Source organism: Artemia franciscana, chromosome 6 (assembly GCF_032884065.1).
Source record: "Artemia franciscana chromosome 6, ASM3288406v1, whole genome shotgun sequence".
Taxonomy (NCBI): Eukaryota; Metazoa; Arthropoda; class Branchiopoda; order Anostraca; family Artemiidae; genus Artemia; species Artemia franciscana.
The window spans coordinates 20732242-20759298 of NC_088868.1; the positions used below are offsets into that span (position 1 = coordinate 20732242).

Genomic DNA, 27057 nt, shown 5'->3' on the forward strand with positions numbered 1-27057 from the left:
AAGTTATGGGTTATTGTATTTCTTAGAACTGGACGTGATCGTCTCTTACTAGGTTGTAAGCTAGCGCTGCAACCCGGACATCGCTAGCCTATGAAAAAGAAGTAAAAGAAAGGAGCGAGCCAGTCCTCTGCCCCATGGAATACTGCAACAACTGGGATCAAAAAAAGTATTTTCTGAGCAACAGAAGCAACAGTGGCTAATCACGTTGGATTCACACCTTCTGTTTGCACACTAATAGTCCTAAATTATTCCCTTTAACTGAATGAAATTTAGGGGCGGAGGTGAATTTTTCGTTTTTTCCAGTTGTTTCAATGAAAATATATAAAAAAGGCATTTTTTAAATGGAGTTACCCTGAAAATATTACTTTCCAAAATATTAGGGGGGGGGGATCAAGAGGACATATACCCAACTGCGGCTTCCTTGCCATTTACGCAATTGACGACACTTGCCCTAACCTCTGCTGTTGGACCAGTCTTTGTAAGAGACGTTATAATAAGTTACTATAAATACTTTCACGGTTTTTTATTTATGCTTGGCAACTCGTTTTAGAAAATGTCAGGATGAAAATAATGGAAGGGGGAGGGTTACCTATCCCACAGAGACTAAAATGGATGTGGAAACAAAAAAGTACAACTAGAAGATTTACTCCTATTTTCTACCAAGTTTGATTTAAATCCCAAAACTTTTAAGGAGATGTCGGTATAACAAGCCTTTAGGGAGCCCTTCCCTCAACAGAGATAAAAAGAAGTAAGGACCAACAGACACGTACTCTTACTCATCACCGAATTTGGTTGAGATCCAATAACCCTTTCTGCTGGATGTCCTGTTGACGAGATTCTAAGGCCCTCCCTATTCCCCCTAAAATATTGGGTCGCGTCCTGATCCCCTAACATCAGAACTACTACATTAGCTTGTACTTCCCATCAAATTTCGATAGGTCTTACAACCGCTTCAGGTGTAGTATATAATACGCCTATCCTTGACCATCTATAAAAAATTTCCACCTTTTAAGTTTATTTTACCCATAGATTTTTGCGATTTTTTTTTACAATATTTCGTCACAAATAAAATGATATTAAATATCGAAATCGGTGGTTAGCCAACACACACAAATGTATAAAAGCATATATGCATTTAAAGTCGACTTATCAATATCAAAGAATTTTTTATTTTTTATCTTATCAATCATTTTTAAGACTAAGTTTTTTTTTTCATTCTTATAAATTCCTTTTCCGTATCAGCTGCTTGAACATTAGATTACTTAGAAGTAAAAACTGGACAACCTCTCTCTTATCATAACTTTAATACGGAGTTTCTTTCCGTATTTAGCCTTTGAACATTTGACACTTTTATTAGCTTTCAGAAAGACTTAAAATTAATTTCTCAATCTTATGTTAATAATTGAAAAGTATCTGAATCATTAGACTCGTTTAGTCCTCAATTTTATGGATTGTAGACAGAAATTTGACACAGGAGATAGAAAAACTTTAGGGAAAGTCCTGTCATTGGATGGTAAACCAGATAAGTAAATAGGTAGAGGTTAAGGTACGAAGAAAGGTTAGTAGTAGTCTAGAATCAGGTCTAAAATCAGGAAGCACGGTTGTGTCCTCTCCCCGTTGATAGATTATTTTGATGGACTTTATCCTAAAGAACACACAAAAAAGGCTATGGGAGAGCATGGAATCGAATGGGAAGGTGAATTTCTCCTTCGTAGATTCAGATTATGCAGATGACTTGGGTGACCCATTCTGCAAATGACGATCGCCGTATATATGATTGAAATATCCAGACTTTTGTATCCGTTTTCACTGTCTAATAAAAGAGCTTGTCCCCATTTGAACGATTATTTGTCTGTCATAGAAAGACAGTGTGGTCTTGGAAAACATATAACTAATTTAAGGTATTATGTCGAAAATACACAAAAATAAGAAGGAAAAAAAAGGTGAAAATAGGTTATAACTTTAGTAAAATAACACTTAAACTTTAATGGGTTTGAGACAAACTTTTTTCGTAATTTAAAGAAACTAGTAATGTCAGGTGAACCGAATTTTCATAAATCGTCTTAATTATCAGATTCTGAAAATCTTTGAAAGTTCAATTAGGCTATCTTACACAAAGATAAATTCATTCTTAGTAGCAAAAGAGAGTTGAATTGAAAAAAATCTGCTTGAATCAGTAATATTTATTTCAAACTGAAATATCATATTAACTACAACTACGTAACACCAAAACCAAAATTCCTTAAATTGCAAACAAGTTACATAATAACATACAAATAACGCACCTTTAGAAAGACTAACTTCAAACTCGAGAAACTTTTCATTTTCTACTTTTCATTAAAATCTAAGAGGATCCCAGTTACTGGTCAAGTCAGATCTATATTTAAAGGAGCTGTGCAGTGTACAAAGTCATTTATAATAATGAAATAAACGCTTGCTAAATAATTCAATTAGTTTCTCACTACCTTAATACTTTTCAATTTTTTTTTTTAACTGTCCCTGGGTTTCCCTAGTACAAAGGTAGATAATATGATAGCATACAACTATAATAAAATATAAGAAACAAACCGATTAGCTGAGTATTACTTTTAAATAATTTTAAAAACAGCTTGATACTCATAAGAAAAACATTTAAACAAACACATCAAAAATTTAAGTTTTAACTATCACTTTTGTTACCTGGAATGGAAATAGTTTTTTTTTTTAGAGTAATTAAATCCAATACAAGACAATAGTGGGAATCCAAAAAACCTAAAAACCTAAGAACAAATTAAAATTTGTTTTAAGCGATAGTTCTAGACATTTTTCTAGCCAAAAAAAAGAAGAAGAAAAAAGTCTGTGGATGTCAAACATGTAGCACTGGGTGTAGGCATGCATAAAGTCCTCAAAAAATCTTATTCGTTTATTTTCATTTTTAAATTGTCATTATCAATAAATAAAAAAATGCCAGTCTTTACTTTTCGATCTTAAATGTAGTCGCCAAAAGAGGAGAGAGAAAACTCTCACTTAATTTAGTGTAATTTTCACTTTTTTTTCAAAAATGTCACAATAGTAATCAAATATTCATTTAAAAGCCGAAATGGTTATAACTCCTTGGTCAAAAAGTGAAATGGACAAATACAGTCGGTAAAATACTAATTTCGGCTATAATATTTGGCACATTTTCTGTAACATGAGTTTTCTTGGGGAAGGACCTTTGCGCACAAAAGCCCCTGTCGGTGGATGTGTTTCTGAAGCAAAGTATAAATTTCAAGATTGTCATCTGTCATATGAAACCTTTCTTATAACTGTCAAACCCGTCAGGGGTGATAAAAGTCTTATTTTGGAGCAAATGAAAGACACATCTCTAAGAAATGAAGCTCAGTTACCTGTTAAAAAAGAGGCAAATCTGACTGGTTCAACATTAAAATGGATACTGTTCTGGGTTTTAAAACTAGTGCCTTAGCCATAATTTTTCATGTGACTGACTCGGAAGTGTCAGGTGTACAGAAAAACAGTATTCTTGCGCATTCATAAGACGCACCTGCTGTGTGGATTCATCCATAAATGTTATTGTTTAGCTAGTATAAATATTCCCTAAAAGTGTCTTGCCTAAAGAAGAAGCTGATGAAAAGTCAGAGAAAAATCCCAAAGACAAAAAATATTATTCTGTTCCTAGTCTCTAGGATGTTTTGTCACGCCCTAACACCTCTGCATCCGAAATAGGATAATCAGGGGATAAATTGCCAAGCTGGCTTAACGAAAAGATCAGCTCTATTAACCGAACAAATATTGAAGGCACTCTCTCTTGTGTTGTTGAGATTACCTGAGTTGACAGCGTCATTTTTGAGGCGTCAGGAAGGTAGATTGCGTCATTGGGAGCATTGAGAACTGCAAAAGTAGGAATATACTAAGAAACTCTAAAACTCAGGCATTCACGTTAAATAGGATCTTTGAGCCTTCACTTGGACTCGTTTTTGATTCATTAATGTCTAAGAATTGTTCTAAAAAGGCCTAGAAAATACATTAAAAGCTACTTCTAGTTTAAGTCAGGGAAATAGGATGTGAGATAAGGGACAAGACTTCAATTCTTTTGAATAAGTTACGGCGTCTCCTGCCTTCAAAAGCTAACTGTCAGCGAAAAAATGAAAGAAGTAGCTGAAGAATCAAACTCGTCCAAAAGTTATAAAAGTGTGAAGGTAGATCGCTTTACCAGCAATAATGTGGCTTTATCTACCCCATCAAAACCTAAGACTTTTGAAGGACCTGTTAGACATTTACGGTTTCCCTTTATGATACCATTAACTGCAACTCTAATCAGGCCTATTTCTTGTGTAAAAGCTTGTTCTTCATTTAGTGGGACCCATATTGAAAAATTCAACAGTCAGCAGCTGGAGCTGTTAGAGGTAGACAAACTGATGTCGAACGAGAGCAACATTACTACTGAAGAAGTTTCAGTTGGAGTTGACAATGAAGTTGAAATAAGTGACTATATTCTGCCAGAAGTGCCAGAAAAATATCTTAGTGAGCAACTTGTTTTAGATAAACTTTGGATAACTTCGAGTAAACATTTGAAATTACTGTCCAAAACGTCTGAGAGTTGTACTTTACAGCCTACGGTAGAGACTTTCTTGCTAGTTCATAGGTCAACTGTAAAAAATAAAAGGATGAGCTTACTCCTGCTGAGCTACAAGGGCCACCATCCCCTAAACCCACAAATTTTACGGATTAACCAACACCACTACCTAAAGAAGACAATTTGTCTCCAGAAGTAAAAGGGTCTTAAAAAAGGCTCATATCTATAGCTAATGAACAAGACCTGGAACTTTTAGTATCCGCACTTCCTAAAATTATTGTTGAAGATTTGGCGGGCTCTACATAGTTTTAATCAGAGAAACAGAGCAAAGCTTGGCAATTTGTCATAGATTCTTCAAAAATGCATCTTCAAGGCTTTGCTACCCTTGAAGGAGTGAATATACTACACGAATTCCATATTCATAGCGATGATATGGCAACCGATCACCTATTAATCCCTCGCACGTGCTCGAATCAGCTTGCCTTACCGTCTTATGTAACGTATGATAAATTGAAGGAAGCTACTGGAAGCTATTCAGGAATGGTCTGAATTTTTTGATTCTGCGTAAATTTTGTCTCCCTTTTTATAGCAATTTTAGTTTGTATTGAGTAAATTGATCGTTGTTTTAATTGGAGTATATCAGCTATGAATTAGCCTAGAGATTCAAAGCACCGTAACCAGTTTATGCTAGTAATATTTCTCTCATTAGCCCTTTCTGGTAACTTACTTGTATCCATTTTGTATTAATTTTCTATTTATAGTGCTTTTACATTTTAATGAAATAGACAATTTTCTTGCGTCGGGTATTACATTATTCTTATTTTGGACATGGGACTTATCAATTACAACATGACCTTTCCTTGGCAATTGTGTGGAAACTGTAGTTCACGGCTGTTTTTCTTTGGTATCAAAACCCAGCTTAATTGTAGGAGTCTTATGCACTAAACTAGTGACTTGAAAGCCTGAATTATTATATTTCGTGGTTTTTGACCCATTTTATAAGAAGTAGCGAAAAATTACGACTTTATTGCCCATTCCATCATAATTACATTTGCTATTATGTCAACAGCATGACTCAGACATTTCGAATATTTGATAGGCGAACAATTAAATATGCGAAATCATCTCCAAAGAATTACAAACAAATTATTTTGTCACAAAAAAATTGTTTTTTTTTTCAGGTAGAGGTGGAATCTTGACAAAAGGAATGTGTTTTTCTTGGAAGTTATTCTTTGGTTTCATTCTAGCAATGTTTTGCAATATACACTGAAGACAAATCATAACACACATCCGGGATATTCCGGATATCAGACAGAGTTAAATTATGAAAAATCCGGTTTTCCACAAAATTTCTTTTTTTTTTCCAGTGCAGACAACAATGTATTACTTGCTGCCAACATCCAAATGAATTGAAATCACTAGAAGCAGATACTTAGATACGAAACCTTTAATATTTGGCTTCTAATAAGTTTAATTTCACTTAAATAATCCCAGATTTAAATAGCCGTTCTTCAATGAAAAGGTATTTCTTCAGGATTATTCTTAAGTCAGGATTATTTTTAAATCAGATTTAGTTCTGATTTAGCTGATTATAATTGTGATAGATTTAGCCTTAATTCTGAATCACATTATAATTGTGCTGAGGTAACCTTCTCTAGCTATTTCCTCTTGTCTTTTGTTTCAGGTTTTCAGCTTCAAATTTTATTGTTTTACTTTTTTACCCGAAGATCTTTTTGTTACTTGGCGTCGCTTTACATTTATTTATGTGCTAACTAAAAGCATCATGCTTAGCTCTCAGCTGGCTAGGGTTGTTATTATTAATTTATTTTTTAGCCTAGTTATAATAAACAGACCAATTTTTCGGAATTACTTAAAAATCTTTCATGTTTCAAATAAACTCTAAATTGGAGCAGTATCTTGAAAATATTGTATATGACACATTAAAGAGAAAAAAAAACTTCTAGCCTAATAAAATACTAGCAAAATAGAAAATTCCCGTAAAAATTCTAATGGTTGAGCGGAATGTTTTATGTTGTTGCGAACAAATATAAAAGACCCTTGACAAATTGTACGACTTCACTTTTGCCAAGTTTAGATTCACCGTAAACTCGATCTACAAACGATATTGGAACCTGAAATAAAAGCAGAGCTTTAGTGCGCTAATTAAAGAGACAGCACATAGACCCCTAAAGAAGAAGATGATCAATATTTTATTAAATATCGCAGTCAGTGCATGAACACCTCATACACGTTATTTTGGTGAAATTATGTTAATTGGCTTTCCATAAGCCTTTTTTCCTTAATTTTTCAAATAAGGAAAAAAGCAATTTTATAGTCAAAAGGAAGGCTTTTTATTTTTTATGATCCCCGTACATCTTTATGCGTGATTGTCACGTTCATTACAGATCGCGTAGGTCTTCATTACAACTTTAACACTGAAACATTTATACATATCGTCGCCGTCAGGCTCAAACGAAAAATCTAACATTTTCACATTTCTAATATAGTTGCCAAATATTTGTTGCCAAATACAGTTTGCTAAGCTGTTGTCGAAGGACGAAACAGAAGGACAATGCATGTCAAATTACACTTTGATCCTCCTGGTGTGCATTACTCTGTTGATCGTTTGCAATAAAACAGCTTCGTTAATGGCATTTGACAAAAATATTACAAGTGTGAAAAATCTTAGATGCGACCTTTAGGGGTAACAGCGACAATTATCTCTGGATTATTTTAAGGGAGTATCCCATTAAAGGTCAATAGAAAATTACCATTATCAGCGTTTTCATTCTCACAAAAAAATTCTACATTTTCGATGAAACACAGCCACAGGGTTGTTCTTATCTGCTATTTTATTTTAAACACAAAAAATGACATATTCACTATTACGAGATGATATTTTGGTATTAAAGATATTCACAATTCCTACTTAAAAACTGGTATACCCTGGGTTATTCCTGGATATTGTATTGATTTTGACCGAACATAGTTATCTATGTGAGGATATGCTCTAACCCATTCCTTTTTCAAATTATTATTCTACCACCAGAATATTCAAAGGTTTCACTATATTTTCAGTTTTTTTTTTCATAGGCTGGGCGATAAGGAGACAACCATTCAAAAGCATCATTGAGTTACATACAGATATTGTAAGTATTCAGTAAATGAATTTGATCTGTAAAATTTCGACGCCAAGTGGACTTTCCTGATTGAAACAAAGAAATAAATATAGAGAAGACAAACGGGTCTATTGTCAGTATAAAGAAAAAGAAGAGAAACAATCAAACGAATATTTCGCTTGTGGCTGAAGACCAAGCGGTAGCCACTTAAGCTCTAAATCAAGGCGTCTGCAGCATTCAAGGAAAACAAAAAAGAACTAAAATCTCAGACGAAAAGAATATATATATATATATATATATATATATATATATATATATATATATATATATATATATATATATATATATATATATATATAAGAATAAAATGAAATATCAAACTGAAATATATACAATTACTACTAACATACTTTTAGCGAGCTACCTCTTTGAATCGACAAAAGCAAGTGGCAAAAATAAGACAATAAATTTAAAATAGACTTGGTTATTCTGTAGACAAGTAATCTAATGCTAGCATCCGATGCTGCCAGTCTTTGTGTTTGTATTTATTTTTATCCCTTGGAGATTTGGCAACACTTTATTACAGTTTTTGATTATGTGTTCATCTTCAAAAATAATATCGTAAATTGAATTAATATTTAAATTTCTAGTATCTCTATAAATTGACAAATTTTTGATAATATTCGCATATTTATTTTTATTTAAAAACCGTTTTAATTCAAAATAAATGTTACATAGAATAAGGTTTTTCTCCTTTTTTTACTCTGAAGATAATTTGTTTTACATATTCATTTGATGGTTTCTAAAAATAATAAATGGTTGATTTAGGATAGGCGGGGGGGGGGGTATTTTCAACTGTATTAAGAGACTGTTCATACGATTAATCTGTCTTGTGCATGGGTTTTATTCTCCCGCTTCAGCGCAGGTGGTTATTAAGCAACTACAAGGAATTTATTGTCTGGTACTGCCTACAGACTGGCTCCGAATGGAAGTTGACTTGTTTGTCGGTTTTCCGACAAAAATTTTCGTTTGGGATTAACTTAATAAAAAGAAAAAACCCTGAGATGGGATTTTTTTTTTTGCATCTAGTGATTATAATGCTTCATTGAATTTTGAAACGGTTATTTAGATTGTTGTTGATCCTAGGAAATTGGATACTGAAAGTACTCCTTGATTTTTTTGGACCAATGTACGGTAGATATTTGCATATCGATGCCTAGAAAGAAAAAAAAGTGAAAAAAAATGATTGTTGTTTGTGTTGCTAATTTTTTTTTGATAATACAGGATTGCTCGGTATTATTGTTCGTTTGATAAAAATGATTGTTGTTTTTATTGCTAATTTTGCTCGATAATACAGGGTTTCTTCGTATTTTTCTCGGTATTATTTTTGAGCTTTAACTTTGTCATATATTTACTCTGTCAAAAAAATCAATTCGGCTGAGTATATTTGGTTCTTTGCATCATTATAGTTACATGAACACGCGTGTATCAAACGGTTCGTGGTAATGAACTCTAATTAAGGAGCGACTCCACTCAATGGCAACCGAAACTAAAAAAGGGATTTTTATATCAATAGATCCATCAAAAGAGTTGTCTTTTCATGGTTATTCCAAATATATAAAATTCATTAAGTTTAGGGTTTACCAATCAAAAGCTAAGCCCGAGAAAATTTGCCTGATTTTCGAAATAGTTATATAGAATTATAGTTTCTAATTTAAAGGGATCGTCTTCTTCAGGACCTGATTTAGTACCCACTCGAGTAGTCAAGTCTATTCTCCCAGCGATACTGACTCCGCTAATAAAACCTATTAATAGGTCGTTTGAATGTGGAGTTTTCCCTCAGGCACTGAAGTCCGCGCGCATAATTGTCATCCACAAAGTTGGTAGAAAGAGCGATCTTTGGTTTTATATTGATATTCTTATATTGATATTTTTATATTGGGTTTGAATATTATTCCAAGTTCTAAAGGTATTATTTCTAGATCACAAAATAGGTTTGTTAGGTTTCTAGGAGTCCTTGTCGATGAGAATACTTAATTTAAGAACCATATTAGCCTTCTCCGAATAAAAGTGTCAAGAAAGTTAGGTATGATACGTAGGCTAAGGTATATTTTTCCTGGATGAATTTTGAAGCTTCTTTATAATTTTCCCATACAGACGTACATAAATTACTGTTCTATTTTTTGGATGAGTACTTTCCCATCAATATCAAAACCACTTTCTCTTTTTCATGAAAAGTCCCGTCCGTTAGTTTCAGATACGTATAATACGCCAACAAATTCTCTCCTTAGGTTCCGTCTACAGTATTTCCTATCTTGTGCTATTTTTATTCATAAATACCTTCAGGGTCAACTTCTCTCTTGTTTTTGAAATTGTTATAACCCCGAATTAGTGTTAACTCGTAACTCTGAAGTTTTATTGGTTGTTCGAACACCATGAGGTCAGATTTTAGCATGTTGTAGGGTTAGAAACTCCCTGCCGTAGACAATCAGAGATTGCCAATCTATTGAGGTCATCAAAAGATTAATGAAAATTCATTTAGGTTAATTATTCTTCTTGTTTTTTTCTGTTTTTTTTTTAATATAAGTAATAATAGTAATACAAAATTTGCCAGTTCAATTAAGCATAATTAATAAAAATAAAACGGCTCGACATAATTGTTTGCATTTTTCTGTTTTTCTTTTTTGTTATTTTTTTTCCTCTCCGTGTTTATTTCCCTTATCTTGTATTATGAACCTTGATAGATGTGATTGCAATGTTTTTCCCTACTTTCTTAGGCCATGGAGTCTTTTGTGGGGATGTTAAAAGAGATGCATGTATTGATTATTTGATATTAATAAAGTTGAAGTTGAAAGTCCAACATTTTTACCTTAATACCCATAGGTTTATTAAAAGTAGTAGTAGCACCGGTAGTTATAGTAGTAGCAGTAGGAGTAGAGTTAATAGTAGTAGTCTTAGCTTTGATAGCACTAGTAGTAGTAGCAGCAGTACACGAAACTGTTCCTAGGATATTGCTGATATGCCCTTTTGACAACCTGCATACGGATGGCAGGTTGTCCTCCGTACAATATAAATTTTCAGAAATATTCTCTGAAAATTTCACTTTCATACAATTAGGGATAGTTTTAATAGTAGTCACAGCAGTAGTGCAACTACTCAACTTAATACAATTAGCCATTGCTATGACATTGTGGATTTGCTCTTTTGATAACCTGTAGATTCATATATTTCTTGAAATTTTCATGTTAATGCTCTTAACGTTACAACTAGTTGCGATAGAAGTAGTAGTTAGAACAATACTAATAGCAGAGGTAAAACTAGTAAATTTTGCAGTAGCAGTAGCATTAGTATGTAGTGTGTACATATTGCTTTTTGGTCAATTAATCTTCCACTTTAAGTATTCTCTGAGAGTTCCAACTTAATACACAAATCAATTCTTAAGATACCCTACTTTGACAATCTAAATGCACATAGTGTATTTTGTTAGTTCAAATTTGCCATCAATATTCTCTCAAATTTTACCTTCAAAGACTTGGCCTTAATAGAACTATTATCACAGTAGTTTCGGTGGTAGTAGAATTAGATGCAGCGTTAGTGTTGTATTAGTAGTAGTATTAGTAGCAGTAGTAGCAGCAGTATTAAGAGCGGTAGTAACATGTGCATATTGCATATTGGTCGTATATGATCCAAAGTATATACGACCCCCTTTCTATAAGAACCTTACATGCTCCCAGGGCATAACTTACAACCCTTGCCCTAAGAGCTGTAGGATAGGGGTAACTTACAACCCATTCCTTAGGGCACTGGGGGGTGATATCAACGCTGGAGGCATTATTATATGTTCTTTGAACTATTTTGGACAGAATCACTACCTCATAATTTCAATCAGATACGTTTGGTGAAAAAAGGGTTGTCAGGGGGGGGCTTAATGCCCTCCATCATTTTTGAAACTTAAAAAAGAAATAAAACTTCAAACTTTCAACCGAATGAGCCTCTTCTAAAGGTAAACAGCCATTCCTTACATAAAAGCCTTAAATCCCACGCGGCGTAACTTACAACCTTCGCTACCACGCCCTGGTACTATGTATCTGCCCCACAAGTCTTGTTATATGATCTTTGGAAATTTTTGAATAAAATGACTGTCTCAAAATTTCTATTGGATATATTTCAGAATAACACAACGCGTGGGGGGTAGCTGTCCTCAGATCACTTTGACTCATGAGGGCACTCGAAATTCTGATTATCCATCCAATGAGTCCCCTCCGAAGTACATACGACCACCCTTTCTGTAAAAACCTTATTTAGGTTTAGGGGGCGGAGTTGTATTCCTAAAAGAGATAATTTCTGGATACTTCAACTACAATAAACGAAGATACTATCTCTAAATTTTCATTGGACGTCTTTAGGGAAATGATGAGCGAGGGGGGAGGGGGCTGGTAGCTCTCAAATCACTTTTGACTCTTAAAAAGGGCATTATAACTTCAAACCAAATGAGCCCCATCTGAAGTCAATACAACCACCCATTCCATTAATACCTAACATGCCCCCAGGGGATGACTTAAGACCCTATCCCCAGGGCGCTTGGGGGTTGTGTCAAACCTAGAGTAATTCTAAATGTAGGCATTGTTATATGTTCTTTGGACTATTTTGAGCAATAATCGCTATCTCACAATTTTAATCAGATTCGTTTGGTGAAAAAATATAGTCGGAAGGGGGGGGGGGTAGCTGCCCTACACCACTTTTGACTCTAAAAAGGAACTTGAACCTCCAATTTCCAACCAAAAAAAAGCCTTAAACACCCATGAGGCATAGCTTACAACCCTTGCCCCTGGCTCTGGGAGTTTGTTTCAGTTCCAAAATCCTTGTTATATGATATTTAGACTATTTTGAATAAAATGGCTATCTCACAATTTCTATTAGATGCAATCGATCACTTCGATTACTTTGACTCTTAAAAAGGGCATTAGAGCTTCTGATTACCAATCAATGAGCCGTCTCCTAAGTATATATGACCACGCTTTCTATAAAAGTCTTATATGCCCCCACGCCATAGCTTATAACCCTTTCCCTGAGGGCTGGGAGGGGGGTCACCCCCAGATACATAATTTCCGGACCTTTCAACTACGTTGAACAAAATGGCTACATAAAATTTTTTATAGGAAATGTTTGGGGAAAAATGGACCTGGGGGGGGGGAATTTGGCCTCTAATCACTTTCGACTATAAAAAGGGCACTAGCTCTCTCAATTTCCAATCGAATGAGCCCTTTTTGAATTTTTTATGACAACACTTAGGTCTCATTAAAGACATCCTCAAAGACATAATTTCCAGACCTTTCAACAACGACGAAATAAACAGCTATATCAAAATTTTGATCAGAAGTGTTTGGGGAAATGATGGGCGTGGGTTGGGATTCATTTGCCGTCCGATCACTTTCGCCTATGAAAAAGGGCACTAGCCCTCTCAATTTCCAATTGAATGAGCCCTTTTTGAAGTTTCTACGACAACCCTTAATAAAATAATATCAATAAATAATACATAGTGCCAACATCGTTCTTTACTTAGGCAGCACTATTGCAGCACTATTGCATAGTGCCAACACCGTTCTTTACTTAGGCAGCACTGTTGCGCTGCATGAAATTTTCAGGGAAAGTTTAACACTGGGGGAATTTGCTAGAATTCCTATAGGAAATTCTTTTCATTTGTATTACAATCTCTTTGTCGCCTCAATTTTACATGAGGAAATCTTCTGGGGGAATTGTCCGGGGTAAATTTTCAGCAGAGTAGGAATTGTCTCCGGGGGCGTAGCTTTCCACTGGGGAGGGGTGTGTTCGAGAAAATATTTTCCATGGAGAGGTTCCAGAAGATTTGAAAAAAATCTCTGAAATTAAAGTCTTGTTCAAATGAAAGTATGCTAGGGAGAATTTTTCAGGCAGAATAATCCGCAAGAAACTTTCGGGGGGAGGGGTATTTTACGTGGGAAGGACTTTCCACAGAGGAATTTTCCGTGTTGGGGGCCGGCGTTATTTAAAAAGTGGCCAGATATTAAAGTAGAAAAACGAGTGTTTCCAATTGAAAGTAAGGATCAACATTAAAACTGAAAACGAACAATAATTCATCTGTATATGAGGGGAGTTACCCCTTCCTCAATACCCCACTCTTTACGCAAGACTTTGACTTCTCATCTCCATTCTTTAAATACAACATGTTGAACTCAAGAGCCGTTTAATTAGAATAAGTAGCTTTTTTAAAGTATTAAAAAACTTGAGCGTGAAGAGCGACGTATTGAGGAAGGGGCAACCCCTTTCATATAAGAAAAATCTTCTATTCGTTTCAAGTTTTAATGTTACTCCTTACTTTCAGTTGAAAAACTTATTTTCTGATTTAATGCAAAGAGAGGTCCAAACATTCGTCTATTCAAGAGATTTTGCAAAATAAGCTTCCAAAAAGTGACTGATCAAAAAAAAAAAAAGAAAAAAAAAAAAAAGTTTATTGACGTAAAGATTGCAAGAATTCATAAATTTTCCAATAGTTTACAGTACTTTTTGTCAGTTTTTGACAGGTTTCGTAAAATTCATACTACTACTACTACTAATAACTCACTGCAGCACCAAGCCGCCTGAGGCCAACACAGCTACGCACGCTCCTCCTCCAACCTAATCTATTTAAAGCCTCCCTCTTTACACCCTCCCAGGAAGTTCCCATTTCCTTTAAATCCTTATTTATGACATCCTCCCAACCCAGACAAGGACGACCTGCTTTCCGTGTAGCCCCAGACGGTTGGCCAAAAAGGACAATCTTCGGTAATCTGTCATCCTTCATCCGCAGAACGTGGCCTAGCCATCTCAACCTTTCTTTCATTATAGCCCCAGAAAGCGGGATTGAACCACACTTTTCGTACAACCTACTGTTTGAAATACGGTCAGTCAGCCGGGTACCCAGAACAATCCGTAGGCAATTTCTCTGGAAAACATCTAGTAAATTTTCATCTGCTTTTCGGAGTGTCCATGCTTCAGAGCCATATTTGACCACTGTCATCACTGTAGCTTCCAATATTCTAATCTTGGTTTGTAGGCTTATCTTTCTATTCTTCCAAACTTTTTTTAACTGTGAAAAAACACCCTGAGCTTTAGCTATTCTACTTTATACATCTTCACTGCTCCCACCATCTTTACTAATAATACTACCAAGGTAACTGAAGCTCCCAACCTGATCAATCTTTCTCTAGAATTAAATACTAGTTTTCTCTAGAATTAAATCAAACAGTTCGTTACCACGAACTGTTTGATTACAGACACTTGACAATTATGTAACACATTGCTCGTGAGCATTAATCGTATGAAGAATATACTCCCCACTTAACCACATAAACAAACATACAACAGTTCTGGGCATTTTTAGTGGCTTTTTAGCCTTATTTAAGCGTTATATCATTATAATTGTAATTTTCTCCACTATTTAACAAGAGCCTCAGAATCAAGCCAAAGCCTTAACATTACTTAGTCTTTTTTATTTTTCTCCTTTGTTGGTTTAATGGAATCAGGTGATTTTTCGTCACGCTCCGACATCTGTTGCCTAGGAAAATAGAACAGTAATCTCGAACGGATAATGAAAATCTCGTAAAATAGTCTTTGTATGAAAGAAATGAAACATGAAATACCGAGAATGAAATACCGTCATCTACTCTCATTCATTCAAGTTGCAGTTTCCAAGAGACAATGATTTATAGATAATTATTCAGAAGTCAAATCGGAACAAAGATTGTCGCTCTCAAGTAACAGGAAAACAGTCAAAAAGAGTGCAATCTTTGTATGGAAACCAATCGACGCTGAATACAACAGGAAACCAGCTTTAACCATTTTGGCTTTTCGACTGCTCAGACTTGCTTAGGTGCCACACTGATTTGGCCTTTGAAAGAAACTTAAAAACAAACCTCTCCAATAGTAAAACCAAATTGACGGGCTCTCACGATCATTTCCATTTGAAAAACATAGCCTTTGGATTTCGTTTCGGCAACGAGCTTCTCAAGTACGGATTTCTTATAGAGGCTAAAAAAAAGAGAGAGAGAGAAAAAAAAAGCAGAAAAACAAACAATGACTTTCTGATTAAGCCATTATTCAAACCTTAAAAGGAGAAATGATATGGAAAGTCTAGAAAAAAGAAAGAAAAAACTACCACATGAGACAGTATCCACTACCTTCGTTAAAATATTCAAAGCTCAAATAGCTTCATCAACAACTTCTATTATTCACTCAACCTATCACAATAACACTGTACTGATTGTTTTGTTTTCTTTTCTTATAGGGTTTTTACCTCCCCCCCCCCTTCAGTAATATTTTTATTTACATCAAATTATTACCACATTTTTGTAGCAACAAGTCACACACTTGACGCGAATTAATATCATAATGAATTAACCAACAAATAAAGGAAATTCTAGAAACAGTGACATAGCCTGTATTTCCTTTCAGGGATTTTTTTTCACGGGGAGAGGGGGGATATACAAAGAAGGTATTTTATAGTCATGGATACATTCAGAAACAGTTCCATACATGCACTGTACAGGCTTGTATTTTCACATATAGTTTAAGGCTTGGAGCGGGAAAAAACACTCAATTATATATTTCCGCTTTGCATGTCTGTGTGGGGAAACTGTGTCTGACAAACCCTCCTAAGCCTAATTAAACTACTTCCATAAAATCAGGAGAAATTAATTAACTGTAGTATTGATACTATGATTGATGTCAAGAATCTGAATTTTATGGAGTCCTCTATAAGACAAGTTTACTGTAAAGCAATGTTCTAAAACAATATTCCTACAGGGTCTGCTAGGAAAGCAGAGTGTGTCATTCTCAACACACCAACCCTGACAAGGTGGTAAAGGACCACCTTAAAGACAATTTTACCATTAAATATATTTACCATCTCAGTTAGTTTAAGATTCATTTACCTTTAAAATTCATTTTTCCCTAGTTCCAAGAACATCTCAAATTCTAGTAATTTAGTTAAAAAGCAAGCCAACTTTCATTCTTTCATTCTGAGGGCAAATTCTCAATTCAGAAATTCTGAAATAAACTATAATTTTGTCATCTGAAATATCATCTTTTAAGAGGGAAAGCTAAATTTATGTGCTCCCCTCCTCAGAGGTGGGTAAGGTGGGGGGGGGGGGAATTCCCAAAGAGACCGCCTCTCCTAGAAATTTTTGATAAGACTTTAGGTAAAAGACCAGGTTGGAGGGAGTCCTTATATTTACTCTGTTAAGTAAACACACTAAATAGTCTCTTAGATCCTTCTAGCATTGTCACAAAAAAAAAGTTAAACCTGAGTGTAAGGAGTGGGAGATAGTCTCCCTTAAATTATTGATAAATATGATATTGATAAAATATTTATAAATCATTATTAAATTATTGAATATAATATTAAATACGAACGTAATATACACTTGAAAACAAGCTTTTTCAAATAGATTAATGACCAGTGTCAAAATTGAGAGCCAACAAAGATATTACAAATATCCGAGGGGAATTGCTATTCCCCTAAGATCCCAGCTCTTTGTGCTTAAAGTTTCATTTTTTTTCTTATTAAGTTGTGATTGCTTTAAAATACATTTTAAGCTCGCATATACTGAAACTTAAGCAATAAGTAAAACAATCATAACTACTGCTTTAAACTTTATGTTTGACCTCAGCAAACTTTAGAAGTTTTCACTAAAAATTATCCACAAATTCAGTCTTTTAGCTAAGCTTATAGCCCATATTATTAAACATGATACCAACAGATACCAATGAGCAAAAAGGGTTCAGATGCTTACTAAGCAAAAAATACTTACCGAAAGCTCCCCGTTAAATCAGAGGCACCAGGTCGGAGAAGCAACTGAGTAAGGAAATTGGCTCCTCGTGAAATAAGCTTCCGTTTGAGATCCCAACCACAGACTCCTCCTCCACCTTCATAACGAGTCCCAGATACAATATCATAGTCCTTTTCCTTCTGTTTTTCTATGAATTTCGGGATAAATTTAGGCTAAAAAAGAACGACAGTTAAAATGGTAAGAAAAATAAGAGCTTCCAGAGTTGTGACTGAAATATAGAAAAATGTAACATACTACAATGTAACGTCTTTTGATTGAAATACTATTGAACTACTCGAAAGGCTTGCTTTAGCATTTGGAGGGGATTTGTTTATGTTAAGCTGTTTTTTTAATAGCTGATATTAAATTATTAGTAGTGATAGTGATAATAATTTTTTTAAGAAAACTTGGGCTAAAAAATAGGGATTAACATAGGCTAAAAAAGGACGACAGTCAAAATGGTAAGAAAAATAAGAGCTCCCAGAATTATGACTGAATTATAGAACAAATGTAACCTACTATAATAAAACGTTTTTTGATTGAAAGGCTATTGGACTATTTAAAAGGTTCGCTTTAGCATTTAGAGGGGAAATTTTTCATACATAATAACACTACATAATATCATGATACCCGAAGCAAAAATAAATAAATATTAATTAAACAAATTATTTACTAAATAATTTCTTGTTAAATAAATAAATGATAATTCCAAATAATTCCAAATTTACAAATCCATTAAAATACCAAAAACACACAAACAATAAAAATTTTTTGCCAACTGGACCCTTTTAGGTCTACTCATGCTTGAAAACCACGGTATACTGAGAGTTTTCATTGGTTGTATCAAAATTATGAAGTATTTAGAAGTAGATTACCGCAAAATTCCCTACTAATACCTATTATTCCCTTTTCTTGGGGAGAGGGGGGGGGGTCCTATGAAAAAACATCGTTTTTTAGGGGGGAGGGTCCTATTAATAGCCATTTGTCGGGATGTGTAGGATGACCCCCATTGTAAATGTATACAGTTAAAGAGTTTCAATAGGAATCTATCAACAATACTAGCGTCAAATGTGATCATACCATAAATACTATTATAGATAAAAATATAGAACTTAAATTTTACTTAAAATGCTGATTAAAATTCGTCTCCCACTTGAGGTCCAGGAGTAGTTCGGACTGGCTGAGGAAATAAGGAGAACAAAAATAAAAAAAAATAAGAAACATGATCTCCCACCAAAAAGAAAAGCCTTGCGTTTTAATGACTGAAGCGGCACCATATTATTTCTATGATTCTTTGACCTAATGTCTAGTTATGTTCTCTCAAATTCTTGAGTCTCCAGAAGGAGATACAAATGAACAAAGGACAAAATACATAAGACAGCATAAGGTAAACAATTTTCATAAAGCTCGAAGGTCTCTTAGGGAAAGGACTATCCTAGTTGGAAGTTTTAAAAACCAAATACAATGCATTTTGTAACCCAAAGTTTTTTGGTTTTTAAAAACTATATAAAGTTTTTTTGGTATTTCCATGGGATATTGTTCCTTTACTGTTTGAAAATGTGACAGAATAAGGTATACCCAACTAATAGCCTTAAATTATAAATAAGACTGATTTAGGGTACAATCGCGAAAGAGCAGATCATGTAAAGTGTTGCACCAAATGTGGCCTATGGGACACAAATACAACCCATGCGACTATATCTCAAGAATAAAATAACTGCATGTTTCAGTTCACGTTTGCCACGGATTCAGCCTACAAAAGAAATAAGTCTTCCACTAGCTAACTGTTTTCTCTTTTCTACTGATTTTTGTATCCATGAAGTTTCTTACAAAACAAATGTATAGAATTTTACTGCAATTAATAAACATCAATGAAATCACTCGTCGCAAGGGCCAGGAGTTGAAAACGGGAATTAAAAAAAAAAAAACTCAAAAATTAAAATTTCAAAGTCCATCTTTGATTTTTTTTTTTTTTTACTTTCTGGAAGTCTAAAGTTTTCCTTAAGAAAGAAGCTACGCAAGCCGTAGCTTTTCACAAAAGAAAGAACTAGCAAGCCGTAATGTGGCTCCACGGCACAAATATAACACCCTCAAGCATCTCCCTTCTCAGAATAATGATATAGATCACTCTTGTTACCATACATAATTTGTAAAGAAAGGCCATAGTACAAAAATAATCTAGGGCCGATTGATTCAAAATTTTTCATTTGCCTATAACAACAACCCTTCAAGTTGACAAAACTCTCCCTTCTCCATTTTCAAGTAGAAATAGTCAAGTAAGTACACCAAAACGCTTACGTGATGAGATAAGTCTGCATCCATTATTATAACGAAATCTCCAGTTGCATGTTTCATACCGTGGACATACGCAGTACCTAAGCCAAGCTTTTTTTCTCGTGGTCGTAAAACCTATAAAAACAAACAATCCGTAAAAAAACCGGTAGTCAGAGGCAAGCTGTATAATCTTTTATTATTTTACCTCGGCCAGTTTGTATGGGAGGGAAGGGTTGTACAGACTTTAAAGGTAGGTAATTCATATGGAAATTTCTCTTGCCTATTTAAAGAAACTGGAGCATGGCCAGCCTCCGGCCCGACCTCTCATTATAGTGGGTTAAAATTTTGAGGCGGCCATATTTTTTTTTAGGATTTTTTGAAGGTCCAATAATCACATGCCCATGAATGACACAGCCCCGAAGTCTCTCGGGCAGGAGCCCTGAATAATGTAAATTGCCAAGTCTTTACAGATTGTTTTATAGTAGAAAAAAGGGGGAGAGGGAGGTTTGTTTTATTTTTGATGTCCGATTGGGTCAATACTTTCAGGGATCGTTCCCTGGCCAAAAGAAACAAGTCTTTTTGGGGTTGGATGGCTAGGAGATCCAGAAATAAGTCAATGAACTATTTGTTCCTGATCATTTTAAAACTTACAGCTGCAAGCTGTTCAGCTACTCTAATCAGGGCGTATATATGGGTTCTTCTCCCATATATGTGTTAAAGAGTATATATATATATATATATATATATATATATATATATATATATATATATATATATATATATATATATATGTATTTTTCAAAATATGTGAGCCATTTTAAAACCTAAAACTAGAAAACTAAAGTAATATAGCTAAACAGAAATTAAAATGAATGAACAAATGAAACACAAAACTAACAGACTTTAAAATGAATAATCAAATTAAAATAAATACAACATATACTACTATGGATGAATAAATGAATCCTAGAACGAAAAAAAAACTACAATTAATAACAGAGTCAAACCTAAAACACTAATTACTAAATATATAGTAGGACTACCGTTTCCCTCTAAACCTTCTATGGAGCAGAACATCATTTGCACTTTACTGAAAACAAAATATATTTAAAATACATAAAAATAAAATATTCATTCTCAAATGCTTATAAAGCCAAAAGTTAAAAATCATTTATTGATTCATTAACTCAAAATATTGCTCCAAAGAATTGAACAGATTGCTTAAAAAATTGTCATCACTTCCCATATATGAATGAAATAGAATCAATAGGACAAGTTTTGACAAAAGAAGCACCGTGTTGAAATAATAGAGTTAAATTGAAAGTCACAAACCAAATTATTCTAAGAACTTTTTTTTTCTGTAGTCTTGTTTATTCTCGAGATTTTCTTTTTTTGCTGTTGTTGATGTTTTGGCAACATTTCCACATTTACTTTTATAGTACTGTATAGTTACCTTTATAGTACTTTATAGTGCCTTTCTGGTACCAAACGGCTTATTTTTTAGTTTTTACTGTCATTTTCACTTGATTTTGGAAAATCGGTTCCAATTGAATAAATTTGGAATTAAATCCAGTAGAATTTAATTGAAAGTCACAAATCAAATTATTATAGGATTTTTTTTTTTCAGTAATCTTGGTTACTTCGGTTACTTGGTTGGGATTTTCTTTTTTGCTGTTGTTGGTGTTTTGGCAACATTTACACATTTACCTTATAGTACCATAAAGTAAACTTATAGTACTTTATAGTACCTTTCTGGTACCAAATGGCTTATTTTTTAGTTTTTACTGCCATTTTCACATGATTTTGGAAAATTGGCTACAATTGAATTAAATCCAATAGAATTAAATTGAAAGTCACAAACCAATTATTATAAGAAAGTTTTCTTTCCTGTAATCTTGGTTATTCTTGGGATTTTCTTTTTTGCTATTGTTTGTGTTTTGGCAACATAGTACACATCACCCTTTATAGAACTATAGAGTACCTTTATAGTACCTTTCTGGTACAAAATGGCTTATTTTTTTGTTTTTACTGTCATTTTCACTTGATTTTGGAAAATTGACTCCAATTGAATTAAATTGGAATTAAGTCCAATAGAATTAAATTGAAAGTCACAAACCAAATTATTATAAGAATTGTTTTTCTTTCCTGTAATCTTAATAATTCTCGGGATTTTCTTTTTTGCTGTTGTTGGTGTTTTCGCAACATAGTACACATTTACCTCTATAGTACTATAAAGTGCCTTTTGGTACCTTTCTGGTTCTAAATGGCTTATTTTTTAGTTTTTACTGTCATTTTCATTTGATTTTGGAAAATTGGCTCCGATCTACCCAAAACGACCTTGGTTATTCTCGGGTTATTCTTGGCTATTCTCGGGATTTTCCTTTTTGTTGGTGTTTTGGCAAAAAAAAAAACACACTGTTCAAAGTACACATCTTTTCAGTAAAGCGCATATGACATTCAATCCTTTTGCAGGGTTTAAGAGGGGGAAGAGTTTGCCCCAGTTTTATTGCGGTAGGGCTTACAAATAAGCATTTTCTTTGTAAACACAGATTAGCCTTGCGATATGGCTTTGCTGTTGTCGATTTTGCAACAAACAAAAACACAGTGCTCAAAACACAAATCGTTTCAGTAAGGGGTAAATCACACTTTGGCCTTAGAGGGTTAAGGGATTGGTAGTCCTAATTTCATTTGTTGTTATTTCTATTTGTTTTAAATATGATTTGACTGTTTGTTTTTATTTCTTCTCGTTTTATCTATTCATTCAAAGAAGTATCTATTATCTTTATGTTTTTATGAGATTTTTCATTTTTATTTCTTTTCGTTTTGGGGTCCATTTATTCATTGACATAGTTTTTCTTCGATTTTGATTTCCAGGTTCTGCTTATTAGTTTTCTTTGACAAACATTTTTTTTTTGGAAAATATCTTTTCAACTCATTCTTACTTTTTTTTAAAGAAATTGAAATTTTCATTTGATTTTAAAAATTTGTTTTTTACAGAGTATAAGATACTTTGCAGATGGTTGAACATTAAGAACAAAAAAAAAATTGAAAAATGCGTCGGGGGGGGGGGGCAATCCAATACGGCAGCATTTCATTAACAAGTTAGAGCGAGGTGAATTATTCCATTAAGGAAGGAAAATAGCACATTTTAGCCAAAAATGGATTGATTAACAATAATAATAATAATAATAATAATAAACCAACTCAAAATAGTTGATTTACAAGTTTTCTAAAGAATAACTTGCTTTACATATTAACTGTCTGCAGAATTGTTCGACTTGAAGGTTAATGCCTATACTTATTTCCATAAAATGTATCTTACTTTCTTCAAAATTTCGACTTCATTATTTCTTTTCAAAATGCCCTTAAAACTATCAGAATTATGTCTATAAATATGAAATATGTCAACTAGACTTTCTTTGTTAGGACAGACATTAGCATCAAACTTAGCATAAATATTAAAATATTGTTTCACAATAAAATATGAAAACTTGAATAAAAAAGCTTTATAAAAATAATACTTAAGTATAAGCTCAAAAAGTATACAGTGACTATTTCTCAAAAGTTACATTAATTTAAAATGATGCACAAATACAATGGTGTCATTTGAGGGGAAGTGCAGGGGGCATGTGTCCCTAGATTCCCCCCTCAAAAATAACTTTCTTAAAAATACTCTTTTCTGGGTGATTTTCATTGAAAAAATTGACAAAAAAGAAAGTTTGCTCTCCCCCCTCTCCTAGATTTTAAAAATATATTTCCATTCCTAAATTTTCGTGAACTGAAACCACAGCACAAATATATCTATTGTTACCTTTTTTTTTTTTTTTTAGCAAAAATGGTTCTTCTATCTTCTGCTCAATGTAAGACAAAAACGAAAAATGAATAATGATGTAGTGATTGATGTTCCTATGTTGTTCCTATGAACATTTAACATAATTAAAAGACATTATTGTCTTTTAGACATTATTACTGTTTGGTGACTTTTTTTTTTTTTTGTTCTGAGACAAACCCCTAGGTTTCCCAAACCTCTTTATATAAAGCCCTCAGTAAATTGATTCCCAAAAATTAAGGTTCATACATTAGAAAAAAGAAAGTCGTTCAATGTACGCTATACCTCAAAATTGGGCCTTGGAGTAACATCATACAATTTCCTTATTTGTGAATTGACAACATTTTGCAAAGCAAGATCAGAATTTCAAAAGTACTAGGGAAATTATAGGATACAATTCTTATTCTTTTAAAAAGGCAAAGAGCTATAGCAAACATAAGACAACCAATAAGTATATTATAAGGACTGTAACTAAAGACGAAGTTCATGATGGATTTTGACAAAATAGCCTAGATGTAAAAAACAAAGACACTATTCTAACAAAATCTTAATATGCTTATTGTTAAAGAACAATTCTATTCAGAGAGCACGTGTTTTCTTGTTCTATGCAAGGACATTGCCATACAATACTTATTTGATTACCATTAGTTTCTCTAATAAAAGCTTACAATTTTATCTGAACCATATATTTTCTCTAATTGTTTTGCAGCATTCTGTGTTCCATCAGGACTTCCATCGTCAATGATAATAATTTCGTAGTCATACTTGCTGAAAAAAAAAAAGTTTTATATAAAAACTACCCTAGCAAATAAGATGAAGAATTTGGTAAAAAAAAAAAAAAAAAAAAAAAGAAAAAACGGTTGAAGACACAAACAAATGCCATTTTAATTTACACCCAATTCTTGATTATCTGGTATAGGGAAGAATCAGCCAAAATAATAGAATTGTGGACAAAATAAGATTGAGATGGTGCATGGTTCATCAACTTTACTACAGATAGGCTAAAGAGTATCTAAATAAACCAAGATAAATATAAAACTATCCATATTACTATTTTTGAAGAAGAACCTATTATAGCAATCAAGTCCTCGTGTTTTCAAGGGATTATCTATCTCCTTAAATCTTTCTTCCTCTATTCCATTGAGAAGAGTGAGGTCAACTTCTTCTCATAAATGGGGAGAACTTCAACACCTCTTCTAGATTTTTTTTTTTTTGCAAGCAGCTCTATTCTATCTATATGTGTTTTTTACACCTGACCCATGATTAAGTATTGTCTCAATTTTACTGAGGCCCCAACAACAGACACACCTCTCCTTGAGTGTTTACCAAAATGATCCATAAAAAAATCAAACTCTAGCAACAATCATGGAAAGCCCCCTCTGTTGCTCCAGGGGCATTTTGATATGGCAGCTAAGTTGCTGCTCTACAGATACATGCTTTTTATCTGAGTTGAAAAAAAACTATTAATGGAGAGACAACAGAACTAACTAGTTGCAACATCTTTTGCAGTGATAACCTTCAAAAGGGACCTAAAAGCATGAATATCTGTCAAAAAGCTCCACCTGATGATCAGTTGTCATGTAGTCTGCTTCCCCTAGAGATAATCCTCAGAACGTTGAGTTCAAAGTCTATTATCTACCAAATCATAGTAACATTTTAGGGTTTTTAGTTGAAACTTTCAGAGAACGCTGAAGGGGATGTTGAACTAAATTAAAAGACAATGTGTGTTTGCAGGTCTTCAAAAAGGGATATCTGCAATATCTCATAGATTGCTAAGTGCATTAAGTTGAAACTATCAAGGAATGTCAAGGGCAGAGGCGTCGTTTGGGAAGAGGCACTTTCCCCCCACCCCACAATGATTTGCAGAAAAACTATTATATAGCCCGTGCCTTTTGATTCTCTGGGTGTAGAACCCTCTTGTCCCACCCCCACCCCGATAAAAATGCTGGAGCTACGTCCCTGGACAAGGGGGATGTTGAACTAAATCAAAATATATTATGTGCATACAGGTTTTCAAGAGAATGTATTTACCATATTTCTTCAATAACTAAGGATATTAAGTTGAAGCTATTAGGGAACATTTAACATAATTAAAAGACATTATACACAACCAGGTTGACAAAAGGGCGTGTCTGCAGTATCTCAGGAATATCTATTAACTTAGTACAACATAGGAATGATGAAAATATGCAAGAAGATTCGAAGATGTACAAAAAGGGATAAGTAAGGCCAGTTGGTGGAAAAAGAATAGTTGGGGAAGTAAATCTTTAGACTTGTATGGGATTGATAAGTTATAAATAATAAGAAGGAGATTGGAAAAGAATAAAGAAAGGGCTGATTTTACATTTTGGGATTGGAAGTTCCAGTGTAATTGATTATATTTTAGTTGATGTAAGCCACTGGTTGGTATGTGGGGATTTTAGGGCTCTATGAGTTTTTGGATCTGACCATCAGCCTATTGTAACGGATGTATGGGTTGATAGGGTTATTAATAGGAATGGTTTTTGATAGTAATAGAACTAGTTTAATTACAAAAAAATATGAATCATATATTAGAATATTTTATTATGGTTGGTTGCTCCTTTGTTTTGATATTTTATCCTCAGGAGTTTTACAAACAGTATTTTTTATTTTATAGCAGTTAGCAGTTTGATTTTTATTTTATTTATATTTTAATTTAATTTTATAGCTTCTGAAGTTGACCTGGAAAATAAAACTTAACATCATTCCAAAAAGATTTTATCTATATATAGTATCTGGTCTCTACAGAATGTCTCTTTTTTCCAAAGAAGGTCTTATTGACAACCTGGATAGACTTAAACATTTTTTTTATTTATTTAAATTGTGAGAGCAGAAGGAGTAATAGTAGTATTCAAAAAAAGTTTCGACTTAATACCCCTAGTTTTTCTTGATGTATTGCTGAGGTGTCTTATTGGCAACCATAAACACAATGACTATTGATTTATTTTAAAGCAACATTTAGTTTTGAAGCATAATAGGCTGATTGTATAATTGTGGGGGGTTTACATGCCCAATATCTATAAAGACATAGTCGCTGTGTAACATATGGACCAGCAACCCCCCTCCCCCTTTCAGAACTCAAAACCAAATCTCTCATTCATTCACTCTAGAAGGTTTTAAAATAAGAATCTCTTATACATATAAAGATTTTAAAGTTATCTCATAGGATTTGTGCTTTTTGGCACAAGTTTTATAGCAAGCAAAAAAATGATACTTTTTACCTTTGGTACAAATCTTACTGCAAGCAAAAAATGATACTTTTTTGATTACCAAAATTAGATTCAAACTTTTGAATAAAGCCAATTAGAAACCAGATTTCTATTTCTGGTCTGGTCAACAAACTGAAGGTGAAAACCCTCGTTATAATAAATCTTTGCAAGAAGGTTAGGCCATATGTTGTATAATCAAAATAAG

The 27057-nt window shown here is 33.5% G+C and overlaps 1 protein-coding gene across 1 annotated transcript in view; it reads right to left on the minus strand.

Moving 5' to 3' along the window:
* Window positions 1–2165: 2165 nt before the first annotated feature.
* LOC136028173 (dolichol-phosphate mannosyltransferase subunit 1-like) overlaps window positions 2166–27057 on the minus strand; it is a 35304-nt gene continuing 10412 nt past the window's right edge. The window contains exons 2-6 of the mRNA XM_065705867.1: window positions 24291–24390; window positions 19818–19928; window positions 17502–17692; window positions 15606–15720; window positions 2166–6687 (exon numbers count right to left, since the gene is read on the minus strand). Coding sequence (XP_065561939.1) covers window positions 6583–6687; window positions 15606–15720; window positions 17502–17692; window positions 19818–19928; window positions 24291–24390 — 622 coding nt within the window. The 3' untranslated portion in view covers window positions 2166–6582. The remainder of the gene's footprint in view (window positions 6688–15605; window positions 15721–17501; window positions 17693–19817; window positions 19929–24290; window positions 24391–27057) is intronic.